Genomic DNA, 22,683 nt, shown 5'->3' with positions numbered 1-22,683 from the left:
TCCAGCAACTCAAAGTCACTGGAATTCAGATTGACTAGCCTAAAACCAGCCAAAAAACCTGAGAGAGACAGAATCAAAAATGCAGCCAGCCTAATCCTCCATGATCGGCTTTAGCAATCAAATCATTCCTCCCATGTACTGATGGCCATGATGGGACTCCACAGTTTTCACATCTTTCTGTAAACCTACTTATCATGTAATTGTATATGGAGTAAGTGCTGAAACGTCCAAAATTCTATGAGAAACCATAAAACTCAGCTTTAACTGCATTAAGATTTTCTTCTAATATTTTTATGTAGACTAAGAATTTCAAAGTCTGGGACAAATAAATTCAGCTCTTCCTTGACTATAGCTCAAAAATGTGTAATAGAAATGATAAATTTTTCTCTTGAGAAAAATAAAGCACTAAATACTTTTGACATATTCACATCTTGGAACAGTTGGTTGCCATATTCTGCTTTTTATTCTGTGGAAAGAACTATCAATCCACAATGAACAATACTATCTTTAAAATCAAGAGACCCTCATGCACATCCTTTTTGCAATTATGATTTAAGCTATCGTGGCAAATGCATGGAAGAACAACCATCAGGAAATGATTCCTGACATTGTTTCCTGACAGAGAAATCTTGCCTGTCCTTATGGTTTACAGCTTAGGAGTCAGAATCATTCAGGGTATCAACATTCATTAGATCTAAGAAGCTTATGAATCGTCACTCTTTTCCAAGAGAGAAGTTTAAAGTCACTTTCCACAGCCACCATTTACTACTGTGGTATCTGGTAGAGACTAATGGACTGTTTTCTTAAATAGTTTTGTCATATACCCATGCAACCAAAATGCTGTTCAATCAGATTTCCCCTTCATTGAATAAATATTTCAAAAGTTTCAATTTGTTTTTGCAATGTTCATTGGACAATTATCTGCCTTACTGCATAAATATGCAACCAGGCAATTTTCTCATGCTTACTAGATTTATTTCTGTTTAACTGTAGAAAGGAACTCTCCACAAATCCACTTTCATCATGCCTTTTCTTACAGAAAGGCACATATTCACACACAGTCCCACTACTCTTGTTCCTCTTCCTTGTTGATCCTGTGTTTCATCCACAAAAAGAACTGAGGCAACCTAATTCAGTATTCTTTTACAGAAGCAATTTAATATGGTATAATCACTGGGACGCAGTATCTTGCTAACTGAAAGAGATTTCTTTGTTTTTCTATAGATCATCTCTCCCTTATAAAAAAAAAATAAATCAGCCTCACATGCAAGCTATTCACTGACAAAAGGCAGAGAAGACATGTATAATCTCATTAAAATTACTACACCAAATAACAAAGCAAATAACAGGTATGTAATTTCTCAAGTCAGTTGCACTGCACAAGACCAAACAGAAACTCTCCATAATTCTCAACTATTTGAAGTTAAAATTAAGTTTAGTTGGGTTTAACAAACTCATTGATAAACCCTCCAGTCTGTGAGTGATTTCTACTTTTTGTTATGGAAAAAAAGCTATTTTCAGTAATAAGCATGCCAATTGTAGGCATGCCCTGTTGAAACGTGAAATGTTTTCATGATAACAAATACTTGTTTATTGCATAAAACCCATAACATGAATTTAAAAACATGGCAATGTTTGAAAGACAGGGATGAAAAATTCCTATTGGATGAAAAAAATCAATCAGAAATCACATTTATGGGTACAGATACCCACTGAACTCACATATTCAACAATATGGTAGTTCTCATTCTAATGAAATGAAACCAAAACAACAAAAAAGGATGATGGAAGTATCCTCAAATATAACAGAGGATATAACAGTGGTGAAGACTAGTGGCTTGATCCAAAATCCATTGAAGCCAATCAAGCACCAATATTCAACTTCAGCCTGATTTTGGATCAAGGTTCTAGGTCTTTTTAATGAAGCAAATGGACATATGAGTATGAAAGCCTAAACAGAGAATAAAATAATTGAAAGAGCTCACTCTCTACATATTTGTATGCACATACATATACCCACAAAACACAGGCTATAATTTCAGTTTGTAACAATTTTATTTATTGCAGCATAGCTAAAATCTCTTAAGTTAAAAAAGGAAAAAGATAACTAGTGTCTACTACCAAAGATATACATCGTATTGAAATTATGACTATACTGTAAGTCATCACTTCACTTAGAAGAACAAATCAGAGTATGTAACACAGACTATGAACTAAAAAAAAATTAAATATACATATATAGTTGCTACTATCCCCAGAAGTACTTTCTGAATAGTGGGCATGGTGTTCAGATATGAATTCTTGTAAATGACAGGAATCACATTTAACACTGAAAGACAAGGTTATTAGCCATGGTAGCCTGTATTACATGGGTATGCCAGTTGTGTATTACCAAGGCAAACCATAAAATAAAAACATACCAAACTTTCCCTGGCTTTTCTTTGGCTAAAAAATCACACCACCACTCCTTTCCAGTCTTTAGCTATATTAATCAGTTGATAAATCTTAAGACACATCAGTGGTTTTGTGAGATATCAGTATTCTTGTCCACTAAGGGTTCTTTTATTATATTGGTAATAGTATTTCACAACAACCTCTTTTGCAAGAATTGGGAACTATATCTTGAGTTACAAAACAATAAAAGAGCATCAAGGACACACTGTATCTGAATTACATAGCTCTAGACCGAATTTTGCAGGGCTTCACTCAATTTCATTCATCAAGGCAGTAATACAGGTACACTTGAGCACAAAATACACAGAAAGCTGTCATTACACGGAGACCAGTTTCTTTTCTTTTCTTTCTAAGCCTATTGTATGAAGGGGAAGAAGCAAAGGGGAAGAGAAAAAGGAAAACTAAGTGGTTTACTCCTAGCACAAGTCAATCATTTTTTTTAAAAAACACTTACAATTTTTCCTCTGTCTTCACTCTCCTTTAAAAGTATACATAGCAATCTACAATGGTTTAAATGCTTTCAAATAGTGGTTGCTTAATAGAACAAGGGTAAAAAACAAACAGAAATTAAACACTAACTATGAAAGAGGAGCTTTTCAAAATGTTTGAAGTTTCAGTATTACTAGTTCTGGAAGCCCACTGTGACCTGGGCTTTATATGCATCATTCACGCATCTTTGCATGCACTAGTCAGAGCAGGAAATAAAGGCAGTGCTTACCTGCTTCAGACAGGTCTCTAAGGGAGCTGCTCAGTGCACTTCTTTTCAGCCCCTCCCCAGTAGCATAGCTGTCATCCAGGCAAGCTCTGTTCAGTGTCCCATTGCCAGAATCTTTTTTCAGGCTGGAGCATTGAGACATGCTTGGACGCACCACACCCTTCTGTTTTTCTAGCTCAGCTGAAACAAAGAGAACAATTTTGCAATTATTGACTATAATGAAGGATGTTATAGTCTAATACTAACATCACAGTTTCTGTATGTGATCATGTATTACTGTGAAGAATAGAAAAAGAGTTCATCTTGGCACTGTTAAATGCCAGAGAGGAACTTCACCCCTGTACTAACAGCTTTATATTACAGCATAGAGGATGAAAAGCTATTACTCTTTTAGAAATACAGAAGATAAAATTCCATGTTTAAACACCCATGTAACCTCCAGCAAAATATATCTATTTGTATTATGGCTACCTAATTGAGAGAATACAGGAATATCAACATGGAAATAAAGAAAAATTCAGTGACACTTATTTGAAGGGCTGTCATTGAGAATTTCAGAGTGATGTAAATCATCCCTAAAATTCTTACTGCAATTTATACTACAAATTACAAACCCACCTCTATTCTGTCCATTGCTATTTGCACTTTGTCTGGGCTAAATTTCCACTGCAGCTACACTGCAGTAAATAATAGTCAATGAACTCAGCTAGGCCTTAAGATATCATTGGGTTTTTCCTCTTTCTAGAATCAAAGCCATGGAAAAACCCCACATTATCTTGAACTTTTAAAGAGTTCTAATGGGTTATACACATACTCAAGATTTTCTTATTTTGATTATCTTGAAAATGCTGTGTTGTATGTACCTTTGTACTTACACTCTATTCTGTGCTTTTCCATTTCTTGAACCTCTGCAATTGACTCCCTCAAATCATCTGTAAACTTCTTCCTGTCCTGAGGATTTGGTGCATTGAAATTTATTAGTACTTTGATATCTGCTCCTGGAACAGCTGACGTGAGCCGAATGCCATTGGGATAATCTAGAAGAAAGAGTCAAGAAAAACTAAGCTCTGATTATTCCAATTACTTTTCTTTTAAAAAACAAACAAACAAAGAAACAAACAAAAACCCCCAAACCCTAAAGGCTTTTTACTAATATTATCATATAGGGGACAAAGTCAGAGAAATAAAAGTCTAAAGGCACAGAATTAGAATGAAAATCCCTAGGACTGCTTAACTGTCAAGATATCAAATAAATATTGAAAGGTAGTCTTTATGCAGCTGTTACCCTTAAGGTACAATGTATAATATAAAAGAAAAAAACCAGAAAAAAACCAAAAAAATGAAGCAGATAATTTTTGTTGCATGGAACAGATCCCATTACCTACCTTACTCAATTGTGACCAAAGTTTTGCTGAGTAAAGACTACTTGAATACGACTCAAGTACTAGAAACTATCTTCTACTTTTAACTTAATGTTTGCAGGAAGACAAACACACTAGCATGTACAGCTTTTAGTATTTCCTATTAAGTTGTGTTCCCTGGACATTCTACTTTCCTTTTAAAAAAAAAAAAAAGTTTAAATTATCTGTGAAATTACATATTGATGTCCACACCCCCCACCTCGGCCTTTTGGCCCATATTATGGACATCTTCACAATAAAAGGCAGATTCTTCAGCAAACTGTCTTTGCCTCTCTTCTAGCTGCACATCTGAGAATGCAATTTTTTACAGCTGGTCAAAAATATCTCCTAGTTGAGATAGAAGGTTCATTTACAGAGAGATAGCTTATAATGAAGATAAGTTCTGTTGCAGAAAACAGAATCAGCTTTTGCTTGAAGCACAGACCTGTAGAAACAGGGTGTCAGGACAAACTCAAAATGTGCATTCTAATTCATAATGTTTACTTTTACTCAACTGCCTGACCTTATTGGTTTCCTAAAGCTCTCAAATATTTACTTAAGTATTCAACCTGAAGTTTAAGTGCTCCCACATACTAAAAATTCATTCCCGCAAGAACCAGCAGATGTAAGGTAGTCTCTTCCCTCAAAGCCATTAGGTTTCAACAAGACTTAAAATATTGAGAAACAAGTGCAGATGCTATGCTTTTTAAAAAGGATATCTTAACTTCCAAATCAGAGTCGAAACCAAAAGTGAAGCAAGTCCATTTACCATTCTCGGGTGAAAAAAGGTGCCAACTACTGCAAGCCTCAAAGGGTACAGAGGGGAAGGAAGGATAAGAATTTGGGGCTTCTGCCAGGGTCTAAAATCAACATCTTGCACAGAAGCAATGTATGGTTGATCTGCTTCTCCTGACCGCATGACAATTGCATCTACCTTCAATCAAGTAAGACAGCCACCTCAAGTTGTCTGCAGTTGCTGTCGTTCAGAATACAGCCAAATGGCCAAAAGCGCAGAGGAGTCTGGTGCTAGCAAGCTAACAGGTGGAGAGCATGGCGTAACACCATGTACAGTTTTGAACACTGAAATTGGATATGCAGCAAACAGCTCTAGAAAATGTACCATGGGGGGGGGGGGGGGAGGTTTACGAAACCAAACAAGGAAACTTAGTAACCCCAGAGGCACATGGGCTACCTTCACATATGAATAAAGAATGAATCTCCACATAATAAACAAACAAAAACATTTTATTACCAGAGATACTTCTCTACATCATATTGATTAAGCATCAGCAAACATGTAAGTATTTACTGGTTTCAGATACACTCTCTCTAAAGTCATCTGCTCACCCTTTATATTTTGTTAGTGATTTTGACTGAAAATGTAAGATATACTTCCCTTATCGCCTATTTATTTACTAGAGATATATGACATTATTTTCCCTTTTGGAGTTCATACATCCCTCAACGTAATTGACTTCTGTCATTAGAAGTCAATTCTTCTATCATCAACACCAGTCGTGTTGTTCAGCCTCACCAGTAGCCAAACCAATATTTTTGTTGCTTCTGCTTTAGTGACATGAAATTTTATTCACTTGAAACCAGCTGATTGTGACAGCTGCTACTCACAAATTTACTGAATGGCATGATGGCTCTGGCCAAAATACCCCAAAGCTTGCTGGGGACAGGGGAAAGACTACTTCTCTCTCCCAACTGGAAAATACTGCATTCCACCTAAGAGGTACCAATACTAGAAGTACAATCAGCTCACTGATTCACTGTAGCGAATTCACCTTAGGAGTCCAACTATCTCTACTAAAGTGTCTCAGTTAATATGCTTCCAGTTCACTGGGAGGAATCCAACCCTTCACTCCTAGTTTCACTATAGGTATTTTCAAGTTTACTTGTGTGTTGGGTTTGTGTGGCAAGGTTTTGGTAGCAGAGGGGCTACAGGGGTGGCTTCTGTGAGAAGTTGCTAGAAGCTTCCCCTATGTCCAACAGAGCCAATGCCAGCTGGCTCCAAGATGGACCCACCGCTAGCCAAGACCAAGCCCATCAGCAACGGTGGTAGCACCTCTGGGATAACATATTTAAGAAGGGAAAAAAGTTCCTGTGGAACAGAAACTGCAGCCAGAGAGAGGAGTGAGAACATGTGAGAGAAACAACCCCGCAGACCCCCAGGTCAGTGAAGAAGGACGGGGAGAAGGTGCTCCAGGCGCCGGAGCAGAGATTCCCCTGCAGCCCGTGGGGAAGACCACGGTGAGGCAGGGTGTCCCCCTGCAGCCCAGGGCAGTCCACGGTGGAGCAGCTCTCCACCTGCAGCCCGGGGAGGACTCCATGCTGGAGCAGGGGGATGCCTGAAGGAGGCTGTGACCCCGTGGGAAGCCCGTGCTGGAGCAGGCTCCTGGCAGGACCTGTGGCCCGTGGAAAGAGGAGCCCATGCTGGAGCAGGTTCGCTGGAAGGACTTGTGACCCCGTGGGGGACCCATGCTGGAGCAGTCTGTGCCAGAAGGACTGCAGCCTGCAGAAAGGACCCATGCCAGGGAAGTTCATAAAGAACTGCAGCCTGTGGGAAGGACTCATGTTGGAGAAGTTCACAGTGGACTGTCTCCCGTGGGAGGGACCCAACACTGGAGCAAGGGAAGAGTGAGGAGCCTTCCCTCTGAGGAGGAAGGAGCAGCAGAGACAACGTGTGATGAACTGATTCCAACCCCATTTCCCATCACCCTGCGCTGCTGGGGGAGGGGGGATGTAGAGAATTCAGAAGTGAAGCTCTGCCCAGTAAGAAGGGAGGGGTGGGGGGAAGGTGTTTTAAGATTTGGGTTTATTTCTCTTTACCCTACTCTGGTTTGACTGGCAATAAATTAATTTTCCCCAAGTGGAGTCTGTTTTGCCCATGATGGTAACTGGTGAGTGATCTCTCCCTGTCTTTGTCTCAACTCATGAGCCTTTCATTATGTTTTCTCTCCCCTGTCCAGCTGAGGAGGGGGAGTGATAGAGCGGCTTTGGTGAGCACCTGGCATCCAGCCAGCGTCAACTCACCTCAATGTGAATAATAAAGTGTTTCTACTTAGCATGCTTATAAGATTTTTTTTTTTTTTTATCTAACTTGACATCACAGGAATTATACATTCTCCTATTTTTAGTAGAATCCATGATAGAAATATTCGGCTTTCCTCTCTAAAAAATGAATTTTATATCACATAATGTGTGCACAAGAGAGAGAGAGAGAAGGAATGCGTATGCATATAAATAATCTGCGGGCTACATTGCTGCTATAAACTCCACAAAATCTTCCCTTTTGAAATCTCCAGATGCTTTGACTCAATAACAGCGACTTCTTTTGAGATGAGCATTGGAGCACATTCTCAAGGACAAGCAAAAACTAAGAGTCTTCCACAACAGAAAAGCACAGAAACTGCTGGATGTCACACTGAACTCTAATTTATTTATCATGCAGGTCAAGGTTTGGTTTACAAACCATGAAGTCAGGTCCAATAGACTGTCTCCCTATGTACCATACAAACAACTGTGCTCTGCTACATTGTTACTGATGCTGTCTCAGGGCTTAAAATCAGGACATTAGCAAACTATTTGCTTTTTGTTGGATTTTTGTCTGCTAAGACTAAGCTTGACAAGCATTAAAGATAAAACAAATATTGGATTGATGCAGATTACGACTGACCTAAACAAAAGGTATCAGAAAATATAAACTTTAATCCAGACTCTCTGCTTTGTATTTATATTTGAATGAGTAGACATAACCTAGGCACAAAGTGAAGATATAAATCAGGAAAATAAACTAAATATTGCTTTGAATTACACATATCATTATAAGTAATTATTTATTATCATATATTCAGTTCCAGCTAACTGTACCATTGACTCAGCAACGGATATATTTGTTTCTTTACAAGTATTCACAAACAACACATTTGGCTAGATTTGGCTTCTGACTACACCGAAACAAATCTAACAGCAGTCTTGCTGTTTCTTATGCTAACACCATCTTGCTTTAAACTTCAGGGGTAAGTTAAATTCAGAGCAATTTTATCCCTAAATTCAGAATCAAGCCCTGTCCATCCCTTTCACTCAGACAATTTTTAATTTATTTTACTTATAAATAAAATGGTCATCTAAAAAGAGAGGAAAGACTTACACTGGTTCTCAAAAAGAAGAACTTGCATTCCATAGAGGGAAAACGACTGTCGAAAACTGTATGTAACTGAGTTCTTCTTCTTTTGAAAAATCTTGGTCACCTGAAAGTTATCAAATAAACAAAGTGAAATATCCCTTTAACCATACGTGTTTGTGGAAAATTATTGTTCTTAAGAATTAGCACATGAGACAATACTTCATGTCAAAGAAAACTATAATCTGCCAGAAAATAGGAACTTGTAATTTTTTCCTTTTTTTTTTTAATGCATCTGATGTGTTTACTCTACTACTACTGAAGAAACAAAGCTAGCTTTGAAGCATTGGTATCTCTTAACCAGAAGGTTTAGTATTTTATCCAGACGCAAAGCATGTGTTCTCTATTCTCCAGAATGCTACTCCTTGAAAGAAAGAAAGAAAGAAAAAACCCCTGCATCCTTATTGTGCACTGTACAAGCTAGCAAAAATGTAAATATATTTAAATTATCCTTTTAAAAAAACTTAGCTGCTACCACACTTTCCTCTTACAGTCCTACTGCAGGCAGCACACACCTATGGACCTCTCCACACAAGTTCAATTCTAAGCCCTTATTCTCACGTGCTGTGACCTTCCAAACCTGCTTCACTTCTGTGCACCTTTGAATACTGTCTTACACTACCTCATTCAATGATGCCCTGTTTTCCCTGATTTGTACAGCACCTACCTCAATAAAAGCTCTGAGTCTGTGGAAACCTTTACTTTTTGCTACAATAGAAATAACATACTACTACTTACCATCAATTTGGGGGTTGTCTGAAGTGTGAATGCGACCACTCTTCCTCTTTATAACCAAGAGGTTTTTTTTTTTACTAGTTCTTTCTAATTTTACTTTTGGCAATGGCTTTTTACTAGAACTGACAAATTTGGTCTATATTACTCCCAACACAGTTTGATAAAATTACTGACATCTGAGTAAGTAATAAAAAGCGACAGAAAACTTGCAACCTGAAGATGACAATGTACCATCATTTTACACCCAAGCTCACATTTACCACAAGGAGGTTACACTCACAATCAAAAGGACTAATTTTTTTTATTTTATTTACTTCCTTGTTTTAAGGGCTGAAGGTATGTAAAAATTACACAGAATAAAATTGTGCATCTGAAGTGTGCCTTTTTCGTAACAAAACATGAAATACTTAGTTGAGTTCTTAGTTCCCAGGTAACAGCCAAATACATTCCAAATAGAGTGCAACAAATTTTCCTATTTTTAAGGGTAAATCAACCAAATAATTCCAAGCTATCACTAGTTTTGTATGTCTGTTTTTCAAAAGACTGGGTCAAGTTAAACATACACTAAAAAGTAAAGTCAACTGTAAAATGTCTTTCAACATATCCCATTCCTGTTTCAGTGAATAAACATATATGGTTCATAGAACATCTGGGGAATACAAAGTAGCATGCAATTTTGTTTTTCCACAAGTAACTTAAATTCATTATTCACGGAATAAAGAATGTCTCCATTTACCCATTAGGGAAATGGGTAAACTGGAGGTAATTTTTGTTCTTTATAGTAAAAGCTATTGCATCAAAGTACTTTCTTACAATAGAGTGTAGTAATCAATAAAAGGCTTCAGCTTAAAAGCAAATTATATATAATGAAGAAAATTAAGAAAATTTAAATCTTAATCATCCCAAGATCGTTGGAGTACAGAGTAACAGGTAATAGATATTTATTTTTAGGAATGCTCATGCACTTAATTGCCACTGATTTCATAGAGATAGGCATTTCTGAAAACATCACTAAAAGTCTATCCACCTGAAAATACATACCACAAGAAGATCATTAAATAAAAATATTTCTCGCTGGTGCAATCCAAGCTTCTGAGGTTTATTTGGATCTGGCACTTCAAACAGCCTACAGTAGCAAACAAGCCTCCGGTGGGGTAGAGAGAGGACCTATGGTAACACAAAAGTTCATGGTTAATATCGCAATATTTAGCCAAGAAAGAGCATCTTTCATACCCAGAGTCTTTTTTTGAATATTTCAAATATTTTTACCTCTAAGTCCATTAGACTTTTTCATCAAAGGACCAACAACAGAAAAATAAAGTTTTATATGCCACAAACTTGCATGACATTCAAACTTCATCAAAGTTCTTCTATAAAATATTCTCTAACAGCTTGCATTCCTGTATATGGATGCCAATGAAAGTCTTACTGGGGATAGAGTTTTACTTTGTGAAACGATAAAACCTTGAAAGAATTTAAGATTAAGCAAGTGGGAGGTCAAAGCAAAGGATGTTTGCTTTCCTGAGCATTTTTACATATCTTTATTAGAAGAAAGGATGCAAAGCAACTTTAGCTTTTGTGAGACGAATACGCTGATGTTGTAGATTACTTTTTGTCAGCCACTGAGTTAATTCAATTTGTTCATTCCCCAATGCCAAGGAAATGGTGACATCAGGAAAAAGTAAATGCATTTTCAGTCTGGCTTATTTTCTCATGCTGGCAAGAAAGCCAAGAATAATTTTCCATTTTCTTATTTGAAATGTCTGCTGAAGCTATCTCCGAAGCTGCTGTTTTCAACCTAGTGAGACTTAATTTCTTTCAAATGCAAATGATGTATCTTGCCAACAATACTAAAAGAAATCCTTTAAACTTTTAAAATTTGAAGTAGAGAATATTCTTTGGTAACTAGACATATATTTCATTTATATATTATATTTCTTTATAATTCCTGATTCTGCATGGGAATTACAAGATTTACTAGGCAAAAAGAAACAGTCAAAGACTGTTAACGCTTCTTCTTCCTCTGTGTAAGCAGGGGGAAAAAAAGAAAAAAAAGGGGGAAAAAAGAGTTTAGGATTCACTATCTGCCCTTGTTCCTGGTTGATTATCAAGTCATTTGGTGAGATTTCAGTTTTTCCCCCAAATCCAAAGATAACTATACTAATAACAGATAAAATGCTAATACCACTTAATTTATCTATGGCATTAGCTTAATTACGGTCCCTGAACTTGCAAGGAGAAGGTATTTAAGAAAAAATCTGACACGTTCTAAAGGAGCCAGTGTGGTGAAGAATGCTGGAAAAATCAACGGTTTCTAATTTCCGTCTATTCTGGTAACAGCTTACATGGGTTTTCACTGAAAAGTGGCTGGAATAAATGTTGCATGTTCTCATTCCCTCCTACCTCCAGACTTAGCTTCCCCAGCACATGGCAGTTCGAGATTTACTACAGCGAGATAACAAAATCCAAGAGTAGTCACTGAGCCTATGAATTTGCAAACAACTACAGTGAGCTCCAGTATTGAAATTTAACTATAGACAGTGCTTTCACTCATAGCAATAGATGATCTGGTAACATTCCATTCCACCATATTTTATAAAGGTCAAATCTTTCAGTTTGTTTTTACAGTCCAGTGGTACTGCTAGACTTGCATCCATGAAACAATGACAGGTACTTCACTTAGGAATATGAAGCTAGCTTTGTGTGATTTTAATTGTTTACACAGAAAAAGCAAGAAATAGAAGAGTGAAAAAACAAACGAAAGTTTGAAGTTCCTTCTCTGGATTGTCCTGAATGAAGATGCTAATGCACAGTGCAGTTATAACTGAGAGAAAAAAAAATATCATTAGGATCAAATTTGTGTAAGATAATCAGACTTCAGAGCACTATGTGCACTCCTCTGCGATGAGGTGGTTTCTTTGTTCAAAACTACTAGCAATAATATTATCATGAAATTAAATTAAGTGGAACACTGCATTAGAAGAATAGTTTTAAGATTATCATTGAATATGCCTATAACTTAAATCTGGAATCAGTATTTTCTATGTTTATCTACCTTTCAGAATAGAACTGTTTAATTAACTGGCAATATCTTTCTAGAGTATCATTCAATACTGAAATGGACCAGAAAGAATAAACACACCAGGGTCCAGGTGGAAAGGTGAGGTGCAACTGTAATTTTACTTATTTGTTTATTCTTTACTGGCTGTCTAATTTCTACAGTGATAATAGCATTATGAAATGCATAAGAAGTGTACCAAAAAGGTCTAGAAAACTCTTGGCAATAAATTAAGCAGTCTCTGGGAAATATATTTTTAAGAAAAGTCTTTATACTTTGGAGAGTTATTGCTACTACAATAGGAAAATTTTGCTTGAAAGAAGCCCAATTTTTTAAAAAGTTAAAATGTAATAGAATGCATTATTGCCAGTTTAAGAAAACGCTGCCAGTTAAAATGACTATAAATTTTGAAGGAGTATGAGAGAAATACCTACACAACCAAGTCCATGATGCAGAGATCCAATCTACAGTAGAAAGACATATACAAGTTCATTAAACTTCAGAGAAACACAGTACTGTATCATAGCAAGTAAATACGTCACGGTCTTACTATGACTAAATGCCTATAAAGTAAAAACAAATATTTCTATCAATAAAGACTGTTGGCTGTTTCCTCAATTTTCTTTCACACAGTTAAAAAGTCTCTCAACAGAAGAATCCTTGAGCCTAGGACTCCATTGAGGGCATTGTTTTCTTAATCCCATTTAATTTACAAGGTCAGGATTAGCTTTAGGATTTGAATTGCCACATGCTTGAATAAAAAAAGAACCATGAAAAAACCAGTCTCCCACAGAAGCCTATATATAAACCTAAATCCCCAAACAGTTACAGAAAATAAGTTTCATACAAAAGCACAAGTGACTGTCAAATACTGACTTTAGAATATTTACTTCTCTTCTCCACAGAAATATGGAAAAGTTTTTATTAAGGAAATTTTGCTTTCTCTCTCCTCTGCTTCTTCCAAGAGATCCCCTCAATATTTCCTTACTGGGAAACAGAAGTAAATTCGATTTTTTTTTTTTTTTTTTTGGTGGTCCCTCATTCCCTTCTCCCCCTCCCCACATTGAGGCTTGTCTGAGAAGAGATTACAATTCAAAGCTTTTTAAAAGCTCTTTAATTGAAGATTAATTTACATAGCAAAGTACCTCAGGATTTTTCCAAGAACAAAGCAAGAGGTATCTTTGGATGCTCAAACCCAGCGTTAGAATCCCTGGGACCTGATTTCCAGATAAATTCTGAGACAAAATGACACAGTTTCCCCTTACAAATGCCAGTTCATAGAGCTAGCTGCAAAGCTGAGAAAGATGCTGATGTGAACAGTTCTCTATTACTCTTGTAAATTATGGAGTCATAACTGATAGCATAGATGTTGAAATATGATTCTCTACAACATCACTTCAACATAACACTTCAATTCTCTTGAAACAAACATGATAACTGCCTAAACTGCAGATATTTCAGAATTGTAAAGCTTCATATAGAGAAAAGAGTTTAAGACTCATAACATCATCACTCATGAATACCATGAATACCATGAAAACCAAATTTTGCAACAACAAAATTCACCTGCACTATGAATACTCCAAAATTAAAACCAACCTTATAGCAAATTATTATTTTGACAGTTTCTGCCTTTTGCCATTTATTGACCAATTTAGACTTCTAAGCAACACACTTCTGTATTGTTCTATACTGTACATTGCCCTACATCTCCTTAGTAACTGACAAGCAGTGCAAAATGAACTTACCGGTTTCTTTCCTACTATGAGTTTTTCAACCTTCTGGACTTGTGATACGTGATCCTCATTCGTCTTAAGTTCCCGTTTGCGGATTCTCTCATAAATCCCAATCAGCATTTCTCGTGGGATATCCTCACCATCATCCACACCTGCAAAAGCCAACAGTTTCTATTATTAGTCTGACTCTGAATGATCTAACAAACACTGTTACTTCTCAGCAATGTACACTTCTCAGCAAGGAGAGGATAAAAACATGGGCAATCTTTGTTTCCTCTGCTAACTAAAGCCAACGTTGCCTAAGACTGCTGATGTACTTGTTTATGCTGTTTTGTTTTATAGCCACCAGTACTCTGTCAGCTAACATCTCCTATGCTGTCCTTGAGCCTACCTTACCAAAGCAGCAGAAGTTATGTTACTCATTACTGAAGCACTGATTTTTGTCCAAAAGCTTGCTGCTCCCAATATGCCAAGACACTGATGTAAATTACATGGGGTTTTTTTGTTTTAAAACTCTAATCTAAAAAAATAAGCCATAAAAAGGCTAATTGCCTATGTAAAGTCTTTTTTTCTTGTAAGTTTCCTCTGTTTTGTATCAAAGTTCAAATGAGTTAACCCTTTAGACACTAAAATCTCTGTATGACTTCCTCCTAGGACTATACCACTGGGAGGAATCAGAATAACCATTCCATTTTGCTTCTGTCCCAGTATTACTCAAGACTCTGTTCATAAAAGAATTTCATACCCAAGAACCTTATGAACACCCAGTAAAATTAATTTAACCAATATTTCCTGTACAATTTCAAAAACAATTAATTTACTCTGGAAAAACAGATCAACAAAATAGCCTAGTTATGGTATTATTGTTTAGCACTGTGTGATTATCATTGGCACATCAGTATTCTAACAAATGCCAGTGCCTTTAATGCTTGATCCTGAATTTTTAATAGCAGTGGAAAGAGTCTCATTTCAATAAGTGACTTAAAGCTGGATTTCCTGGGGAGAGGGAGATGCATGTCTATTTTAAAGTAATAAACTCTTATCTCCCATTCAGAAGCCAAAATAGAATATTTTGTCACCCAGCGGAACAACTGCTCACGTAAAAAATTCTGTGATAAAATACAGTTTCTTTGCAACTAGAAGCAAGCATAACACCCTCTGTTCTGTTCCACACCAGCAAGTCTTCCACAGACGACCCTTTGCAATCCAGTTATTTAAAGTTATAGGCAAGGTAGCCTGTTATAAAAATGCCTACAATAATAAGAAATTGCTGGCATTCAGGCTGGAGCTCATAGAGAATGTACTGTATTCAATACAACAAATGTAACTGTAGTATTATGCTAAGAGATGAATATCAGGCCTTTTTTAATCTTTGTGGATTTTATGATATAATCTCCACACTAACTTAAATTTTGCTATGCTAAAAATCTGCTAAGCATAGATCATTCATTGCTGTCTTATATAACTCTAAGGGCATTAAATCACTAAACAGGACTTTTCATTTTCAAGATCTGAAATTCCAGAACACCACAAGTCTTTTGTTTTTACTAGTACTAAAATGAAAGTACCACATGCACACATGAATACAAACTGCCATGCATCTGAGATGCACCGCTATATTTTTATATATTAAGCAACTTGATTCTGTCTCTCTGACCTTCAGCCCACTTTTAGATAGCACTGAGAAAATGGCCGTTAAACAATACATCAGCACTTGCTGGTGCCTGCAGTTGTGGGCCTATTCTGCTACCATGCTGCCACATACATTGTTGCCAAGAGAGACTGTGCACTAAGTTGTGCTTATTCTGTGCTTGAAAGCAGGAGGAGGAGGAGAGGGTTGCAATGATGGAGCAGGCAATTTTCCTGGCCTTTGCACAAACACATAGTAATGGAACTATAGTGAAAGCTGCTTTTTCCCTGTGGGCACAAACTATCATAAAAGAAAAAAAGGGATGGGGACTTCAGCCTCATTTTATTTCTCTAACATCTGAGTGCTCTTCTGTGTTAAATGGTAAATGCTGTTTGACGCATTCTTCCTTGAGTGCCCAAGAACAACAGGAGATTATCATCATCTCATGCACGATCTTCCTCCTCAGCTCTACAGTGACTACTGCCTCTAAGGTAGAGCTGAGCACTGGCTGAGCTGATACTTCATAAAACCCTGTTCTTTTTCACCAGAAAGAACCAGGACAGAAAGATCTGAGATACAGATTTGAAAAAATATCTGTGTTCTTTTGGCAATCTAATTGCAAGCTTAGGTGGGCCATAGCCTGTCAAATAGTAGACAAGGCACTTCAGGACATGGTTTAGTAGGCATGGCTGACAGTTGGACTCAATCTTGAAGGTCTTTTCCAACCTAACCAATTTTATGATCAGAAATTATACCAATGAAGAAATCAAAATGAAATTTCTGTGCTATTTACCATGTACCTTTCATGAAGGTTTTGGAGTTAGGTTCTTTTTCCCCACTGAGAATTTAGATCTTTAGTTTATTTCCAAAAGTTCTCATCATGGCACAGTTATTTCTGTTCCTTAATATATATACATATATGGAAATAAAAGGACCTGACAATACATCCACTCAAGAAAGACAAGATAAAAATGACATAATACTATATGCTTAATTCTGTTTTCGCTATTCCACAAATAACTAAAGCCTGTAAAAATGACTGCAGTTTTAAGTCAGGTGAAATCAGAATCAAGTGCTCTCTATTTTGTCTTTTTCCCAGAAGATACACGGTGTCCCTCCAATGACAGTTACAGTGAAAAGCTTTCATGACCTTCATCATTAGAGTCTGCTTACCCCGTAGATTCTTGACAAAATCTTCTAGCTTCATTTTGCGTTCTGGTTTCACATTTGGGCTGTACATATCTGTGTTTAACAGTATGATGGCAAAAGCTAGAATGAAGATGGTATCAGGATTTCTAAATTGTCTCACAACACCTGGATTGCAGATACAGTATCGTTGGCTGTAAAAAAGCAAAGAGGGGAAGCTGTCAGAGCTATGAATAACTATTCTAATTCCACCAAATAAACCAACTGCTACACTCCAGAGGCTAAGCAAGCTATTATTACTCGTGTTCCAGACATACATTTAGCTTTCCGTCCACATATTTTCATAAGCCAATACCAGAATGTGGGAAGCTTTTGTTTTCTACTACCACTGTAACTTCACTTAGGACAGATTCTGAGCTACAATAACTTCAGGATTATTTTTTTTTCAGTGAGTAATACCCATTGACACCAGGTAAGAGTACAACATTGATTTTAGCTTACTGCCACATGATGATTTACGTCTCATCCTGCCCTGGATAAAGTATGCTTGTGTTAGTGTTAGTAAGTTAATGCTCTTTATTCCACTATTGTTGAAATGCTTAATGAAGTTTGAGAGCATATATACTCTAAAATGTAAATGGTCCTTTAATTCCACTCATATAAATTATTATATCCAAATACATTGTTAGAGACATTCAAAAATCCTTGAATATGTTTTCAGCTGATGCCACAAAGAACTTTTAATTGAGAAACCTCGCTGCATTAATACAAATGACATACATGAACAGCAGCGGCAAATAAAACTTCCTATTTCATACTTAAAACCACCACAAACAACATGCTGTATTTGAAACTGTAAGTAGCTCACAAGGACACTGCAAATAGGCAGGGAAGTAACTTAGATATATTCAACTTCCCCAGTTCTCCAGTTTGACCGTTAGACAACAGCAGGTTTCTGGTGACGGAGTAATTTATTTCAGCATCATACCTAAAAGCTTCAATGAGCCGTTCTACTTTCTGGGCTTCTCCTTGAACACGGATATGAGCCTGAAATTTCCTGAGCGCTTCATCCAGTTCCATTGTTGAGAAGTCCATCTCATCCACAACACAGCTAGGATAAAAACATATTGCCATTGTGTCTTTTAATTTCTAACAACACAGAACCAAAGGCAAGATTTCAAGACCAAAAAAACCTTTCAACTTTCCATCTCTTGTAGAAATTCATGGAGTTTTTTGAAATATTCAGCAGCAATTGCAATAATTGTAGGTAAGCTGTGAAGGAAGGATTGCAAATAATGGATCAATGAGAATGTGTACCTGTAAGCAGGCCCTTTTTTTTTTTTTTTTTTAAGAGAAGAGCTGCTGGAATGACAAATGTCTGACTAATGTAAGTGACATGCTATTGCCAAGAATAATTATTGGTTTTGTGCTTCCAGGCCAATCAATTATTACTATGCTTATAATAATAATAAATAGTTTATACTGCTCGAAATATCATATCTCAAACAACCTGCAGCAAGTACAATAATCTGTACCAAATGGCTCTGTGTCTAGGAATGTTCTTACATACGGAGAAAAAACCAATCTTGTTTGGATACTCTCTTACTATTACTGTAATTCTCATCTCCCCATCATTTGCCATGTCTTTCAGTTAACATATATGAAGAAATAATTACTTTCTTGCTCTGAAAATAGTGCTGACAAAAAATAAAAAAGAAACCAGTTTAACATAATCAATGATGTGAACTATGTCATTCTAACACTTTCTTTAAAGACTACTTTAAAATCAGAAGCTTATAAATTTCCTTTCTTTAAACTTAGCTTTTAGTTTTTAAATAACCAGTCATGAATCACTGCAAGTAACAGCACTGTAATGCAGAAACCACAGAAAGCACAATCCAGTTTTAAAAGCCTTTTCTTAAATGTATAGCTATAAAATGATAGAGTAGCTCACATTTTTCTTCTAGTAACATTGTAGCTAACATAGATTAATACCAAAGCAATTTATTCACTTTGCCTTGAATATTTTTCCCTTTATGCAGAACTGCAAGGAAACAAACACAACAGGCTTGGCATGTCTCACACCCTTTCCAATCCACACCTAAAAACCTACTATCAGTTCTGCAGTAATGTTCACAGTCTTCCCACCTATTCTAAGTTCTGTAACACTTTCAAAAGCTCTTTTCTCCTTCAAAGGTGTAAAGCACATGTGCAGACAAGCTGGCAAAATGAAGTAATTAGAGCAATTAAGGCCCTCCAGAAACATGCTGGCCAACAACATAATGGGGAGGGGTCTTAAATAATCTTTTATATGAACTACAGGGATAGAGCAGATATACCACCATGGTCCATGTTCTTAACTGGAACCACTACTTTTCTGCAAATATTTAGTAAACAAAACTTTTCTAGTGGCTACATAATGGCAAAAAAAGGAGCAAGTTATTTTAGCTAGGTCACTACAGTAAATGAAAACATGAAAGTAAGTAAGAGCAGACACACCTGTTCCGTTTTTGTTAACAATAGTTAACAAAATGATAATCCTTGATAATAATACCATGATCATAATGCTAAAGAGAACATGATTAAATAGATTTTAGTCACTGCAGGAGAACTTGAGTACATATGTACTCTGGGTGAATAAGCTTGTGCTGAATGACCACATCTTCACTATTACAGTTACATGTCCCAGGCAGGTAAAAGCAAGAAGCAGCTAGGCTTCACCACTTCTAGGTGGGCAGATAATTGAAACTTCTTCCTGGGAACTATCCCCTGCTTACCACCTCTCTACAAAATTTAGGCAATAAGAGTGGAACATACCATTTGCTGGGTTGGTGCAGCTACAATTGCCTTGGTTCTCTACTGTCCCACTTGCTTGTACTCTTGCACATAACTGCGTAGTGTAACGAACTGAAATGATGGAGTCCCGTACAGAGCAACAGAACGTCATCCTTTCCCTCTCACTTTTAACAGGGTTCTTTATGATGGTTTTATTTTATTCTTTCTTTGAGTGACTGCACTTTTGTTTTCTAATGCAAAGTCAAGAGACAGTAGAAGGTCAGATCCTCAGCTACACCTCTATTACATCAAGCACTCCTTGGTCAGGCTTGCTGCACAACAGCAGTGTTTCAGGAAGCGTGTCTGATGTGCCTCCTGTTGGCCAGGGCAACATCAGTGCCAGCTGTGCTAGCCCCACGCCACCCAAACAATGCCTTTACACTTGAGATACCACCAGGTAGCAAACTACACTAGGCCCAGAATGCAGCTCGTGGTCCAAAATTTAGGCTACTCTCTTGACTATTTTCTAAGCTCCAGTGAAAAGAAGTTTTCAAACCGTTAAAACACCCTAGTCTACAGGATCTGGGAAACTTGACCACAAATCAAAGCAAGTCACTTGAAATTAAATTGCGTAACAGAAAAAGGATCATCTGTTAAAATATCTTTTCTATGTAACAATCTGGGGTTATTTTCAGTTCGACAAAATCTACCTCCAATCTGTAAATGTGATATTTAAGATGAAATGCTATTCTATTTTCTCTTTTTAAGAAAAAATACCTTGTTCCTATTTGCAGGCAAGGTTCAGAACACTATCAAGAGAATTGCACCGCTTACAGGGTGTTACTTGCCCCAAAGCATAGCTGAAATAGCTTATTTAAGAATAGATTAACTTCAATAAAGGGATTGTTGTGGGGTTGTAGGTAGGTGATTGTGACCCTACTCTTAAGAATTCACCTCATCACATCTGACTGAGCAGAGACACACTTGTATTTATGCATATTCTGCTAGTCTGTTTGAGACGGTGAGGGCAAATGATTTGTTCAAGATCACTAAATGCATCATCTAAGATTATAAATCATCTTGTCCTCACCTGTACTGTTTTCTTTTAAAAAATCTGAAATTACACGCTCTTTGAGAAGTCTTCACCCTAGTCTGACTCATAATTGCAAAATTCAGACGATCATTACAAGTAACTGATAATGACTCATGCTGAATAGGGATTGCATCAAAATCAAGCCATATTCTATTACTCTGCATTGTAAGGCAGGCTGCATGCTTTGGTACAGAGGCTCTTCTATTGCTTTCTGTTGGGTTTTGTACAGGAATAGGAGAGACAGGAAAGAAAGGGAAGACCTCTAAAAAAAGGTCTATGGCATACGTACATATGTACACATGCCATTAGCTGTATTAATACAGTGTTCGAGCTTGCAATTTGAGATACATAAGTTCTGACAGCATAATAGTAAGATCAGGATGACTGTAGAGAACGTGACCAACATCTTTGCAGTATGAAGGCAGTGAGAGCAGTCTATAAGAAATATGCAAAGAAAATATAAGGTATTGGCAGACCGTTTGTATCATGATACCGCAACCTTAAATTTTTTGCGATGTATCAATATTATGGTATCAATATTGCATATCAACATGCAGTCCTGAAGAAAGACTGCATCTACAGAGCAATGCAAATTTCAGCACAGCTATTGTTATACTCTGGTTAAAACCTGTGGTCAGAATTTTTCCTAGTCTTCCTTAATGGGCAAGATGTGGGGTTTCTTTGCTTTCATTCTCAGTGGCTTGTTAAACATCTAACTGAATTTTTTATACAATTCCTTGAACAAAATTGGACTAGGATGTATTCATGTTTATAGGTGAGTATATCAGACACACACACAAAAAAGCCCCAAAAGAATACATGTTTTAAATGAACACCTTCTTAATATAAAGCAACTCCTTTTTTGGTCTACACAGTATATAAGGTTTAGAAATTTATGACCAAGCTGCTAAAGTCTAGCTTTCTGCTTTGGATTCCTTTGGTTTTTAGAAGAGTTTTTGTTCATCTAATCTTTTGGAAAAGAACAGTTTGTATAGATCTTGTCAGCATATGCCTGTACATGCTGAAATCCCTGTTTATCTAACATCTGAGCTATTTGGCTGTAAAAATTATTTTCATGTTCTGTTACTGATGAAGCCTTATGTTGCATATAATATTATTTTGTTTCATTCAGTAAATTATTAGAGAGCCTGAGGAAGGAAAAAGACTTCAAAATAACATACTCCAATGCCAATGAAATTAAAACATAAATTTAAGTAAATGTACATGACTACAGGAAATATAAATCCTTGTAAGTATCTTGCTGGATCAATAACAAAAACAGTAACTTAGCTGGAAAGCAAAGAAATAAGTATTTGTTCATAGGCATGTTTTCTTTCTTAACCCTTAGAGTCTGGTTTCCCCCTCCTTCAGAACAAGATCCAAAAAAACATTCAGAGACCATTACTACCTCTAGCTTGATGAAACGTCTTACTTGAACATTAAAATATGCTTACCTCCTCCCCCCACACAATACTCACTCTAATACATCCCGGTTGAACTGTTTTTGTCGATTTCCCAGAAATTCTCCGATCATCTGTCTGCTGAGACCTTTCCTTTGCAGGAGAAAGTGGGCAACACCAACTGGAGTGTCTGGCACAAAACCTCGCTCAATTAGGTACTGGACTCCTTTTTCAGGTTTTCTGAGGAGAAATGAGAATGCAAAACTATTAATTTTCTTCCACTGGACCTGAGGGCATCTGATTAAAATTTTACAACAATTTTGCCAATCACTTTTGACTAACATACTACTAG

General features: G+C 36.8%; 1 protein-coding gene across 3 annotated transcripts in view; it reads right to left on the bottom strand.

Annotated features, from left to right (window-relative positions):
* Window positions 1-22,683, bottom strand: part of IQSEC1 (IQ motif and Sec7 domain 1) — a 69,102-nt gene that overhangs the window by 7,940 nt on the left and 38,479 nt on the right. For 2 of the 3 annotated variants that reach the window (XM_010584417.1, XM_010584419.1), the window contains exons 4-12: window positions 22,410-22,571; window positions 18,052-18,174; window positions 17,091-17,257; window positions 14,300-14,439; window positions 12,986-13,015; window positions 10,535-10,660; window positions 8,726-8,825; window positions 4,045-4,206; window positions 3,173-3,349 (exon numbers count right to left, since the gene is read on the bottom strand). In XM_010584417.1, coding sequence (XP_010582719.1) covers window positions 3,173-3,349; window positions 4,045-4,206; window positions 8,726-8,825; window positions 10,535-10,660; window positions 12,986-13,015; window positions 14,300-14,439; window positions 17,091-17,257; window positions 18,052-18,174; window positions 22,410-22,571 — 1,187 coding nt within the window. The remainder of the gene's footprint in view (window positions 1-3,172; window positions 3,350-4,044; window positions 4,207-8,725; window positions 8,826-10,534; window positions 10,661-12,985; window positions 13,016-14,299; window positions 14,440-17,090; window positions 17,258-18,051; window positions 18,175-22,409; window positions 22,572-22,683) is intronic. The other variant, XM_010584418.1, reaches the window with a different exon arrangement.

Source organism: Haliaeetus leucocephalus, unplaced genomic scaffold (assembly GCF_000737465.1).
Source record: "Haliaeetus leucocephalus isolate CR32 unplaced genomic scaffold, Haliaeetus_leucocephalus-4.0 Scaffold984, whole genome shotgun sequence".
Classification (NCBI taxonomy): Eukaryota; Metazoa; Chordata; class Aves; order Accipitriformes; family Accipitridae; genus Haliaeetus; species Haliaeetus leucocephalus.
Note: the sequence above shows the minus strand (reverse complement) of the source record. Positions and strands in the feature narration are given on the sequence as shown.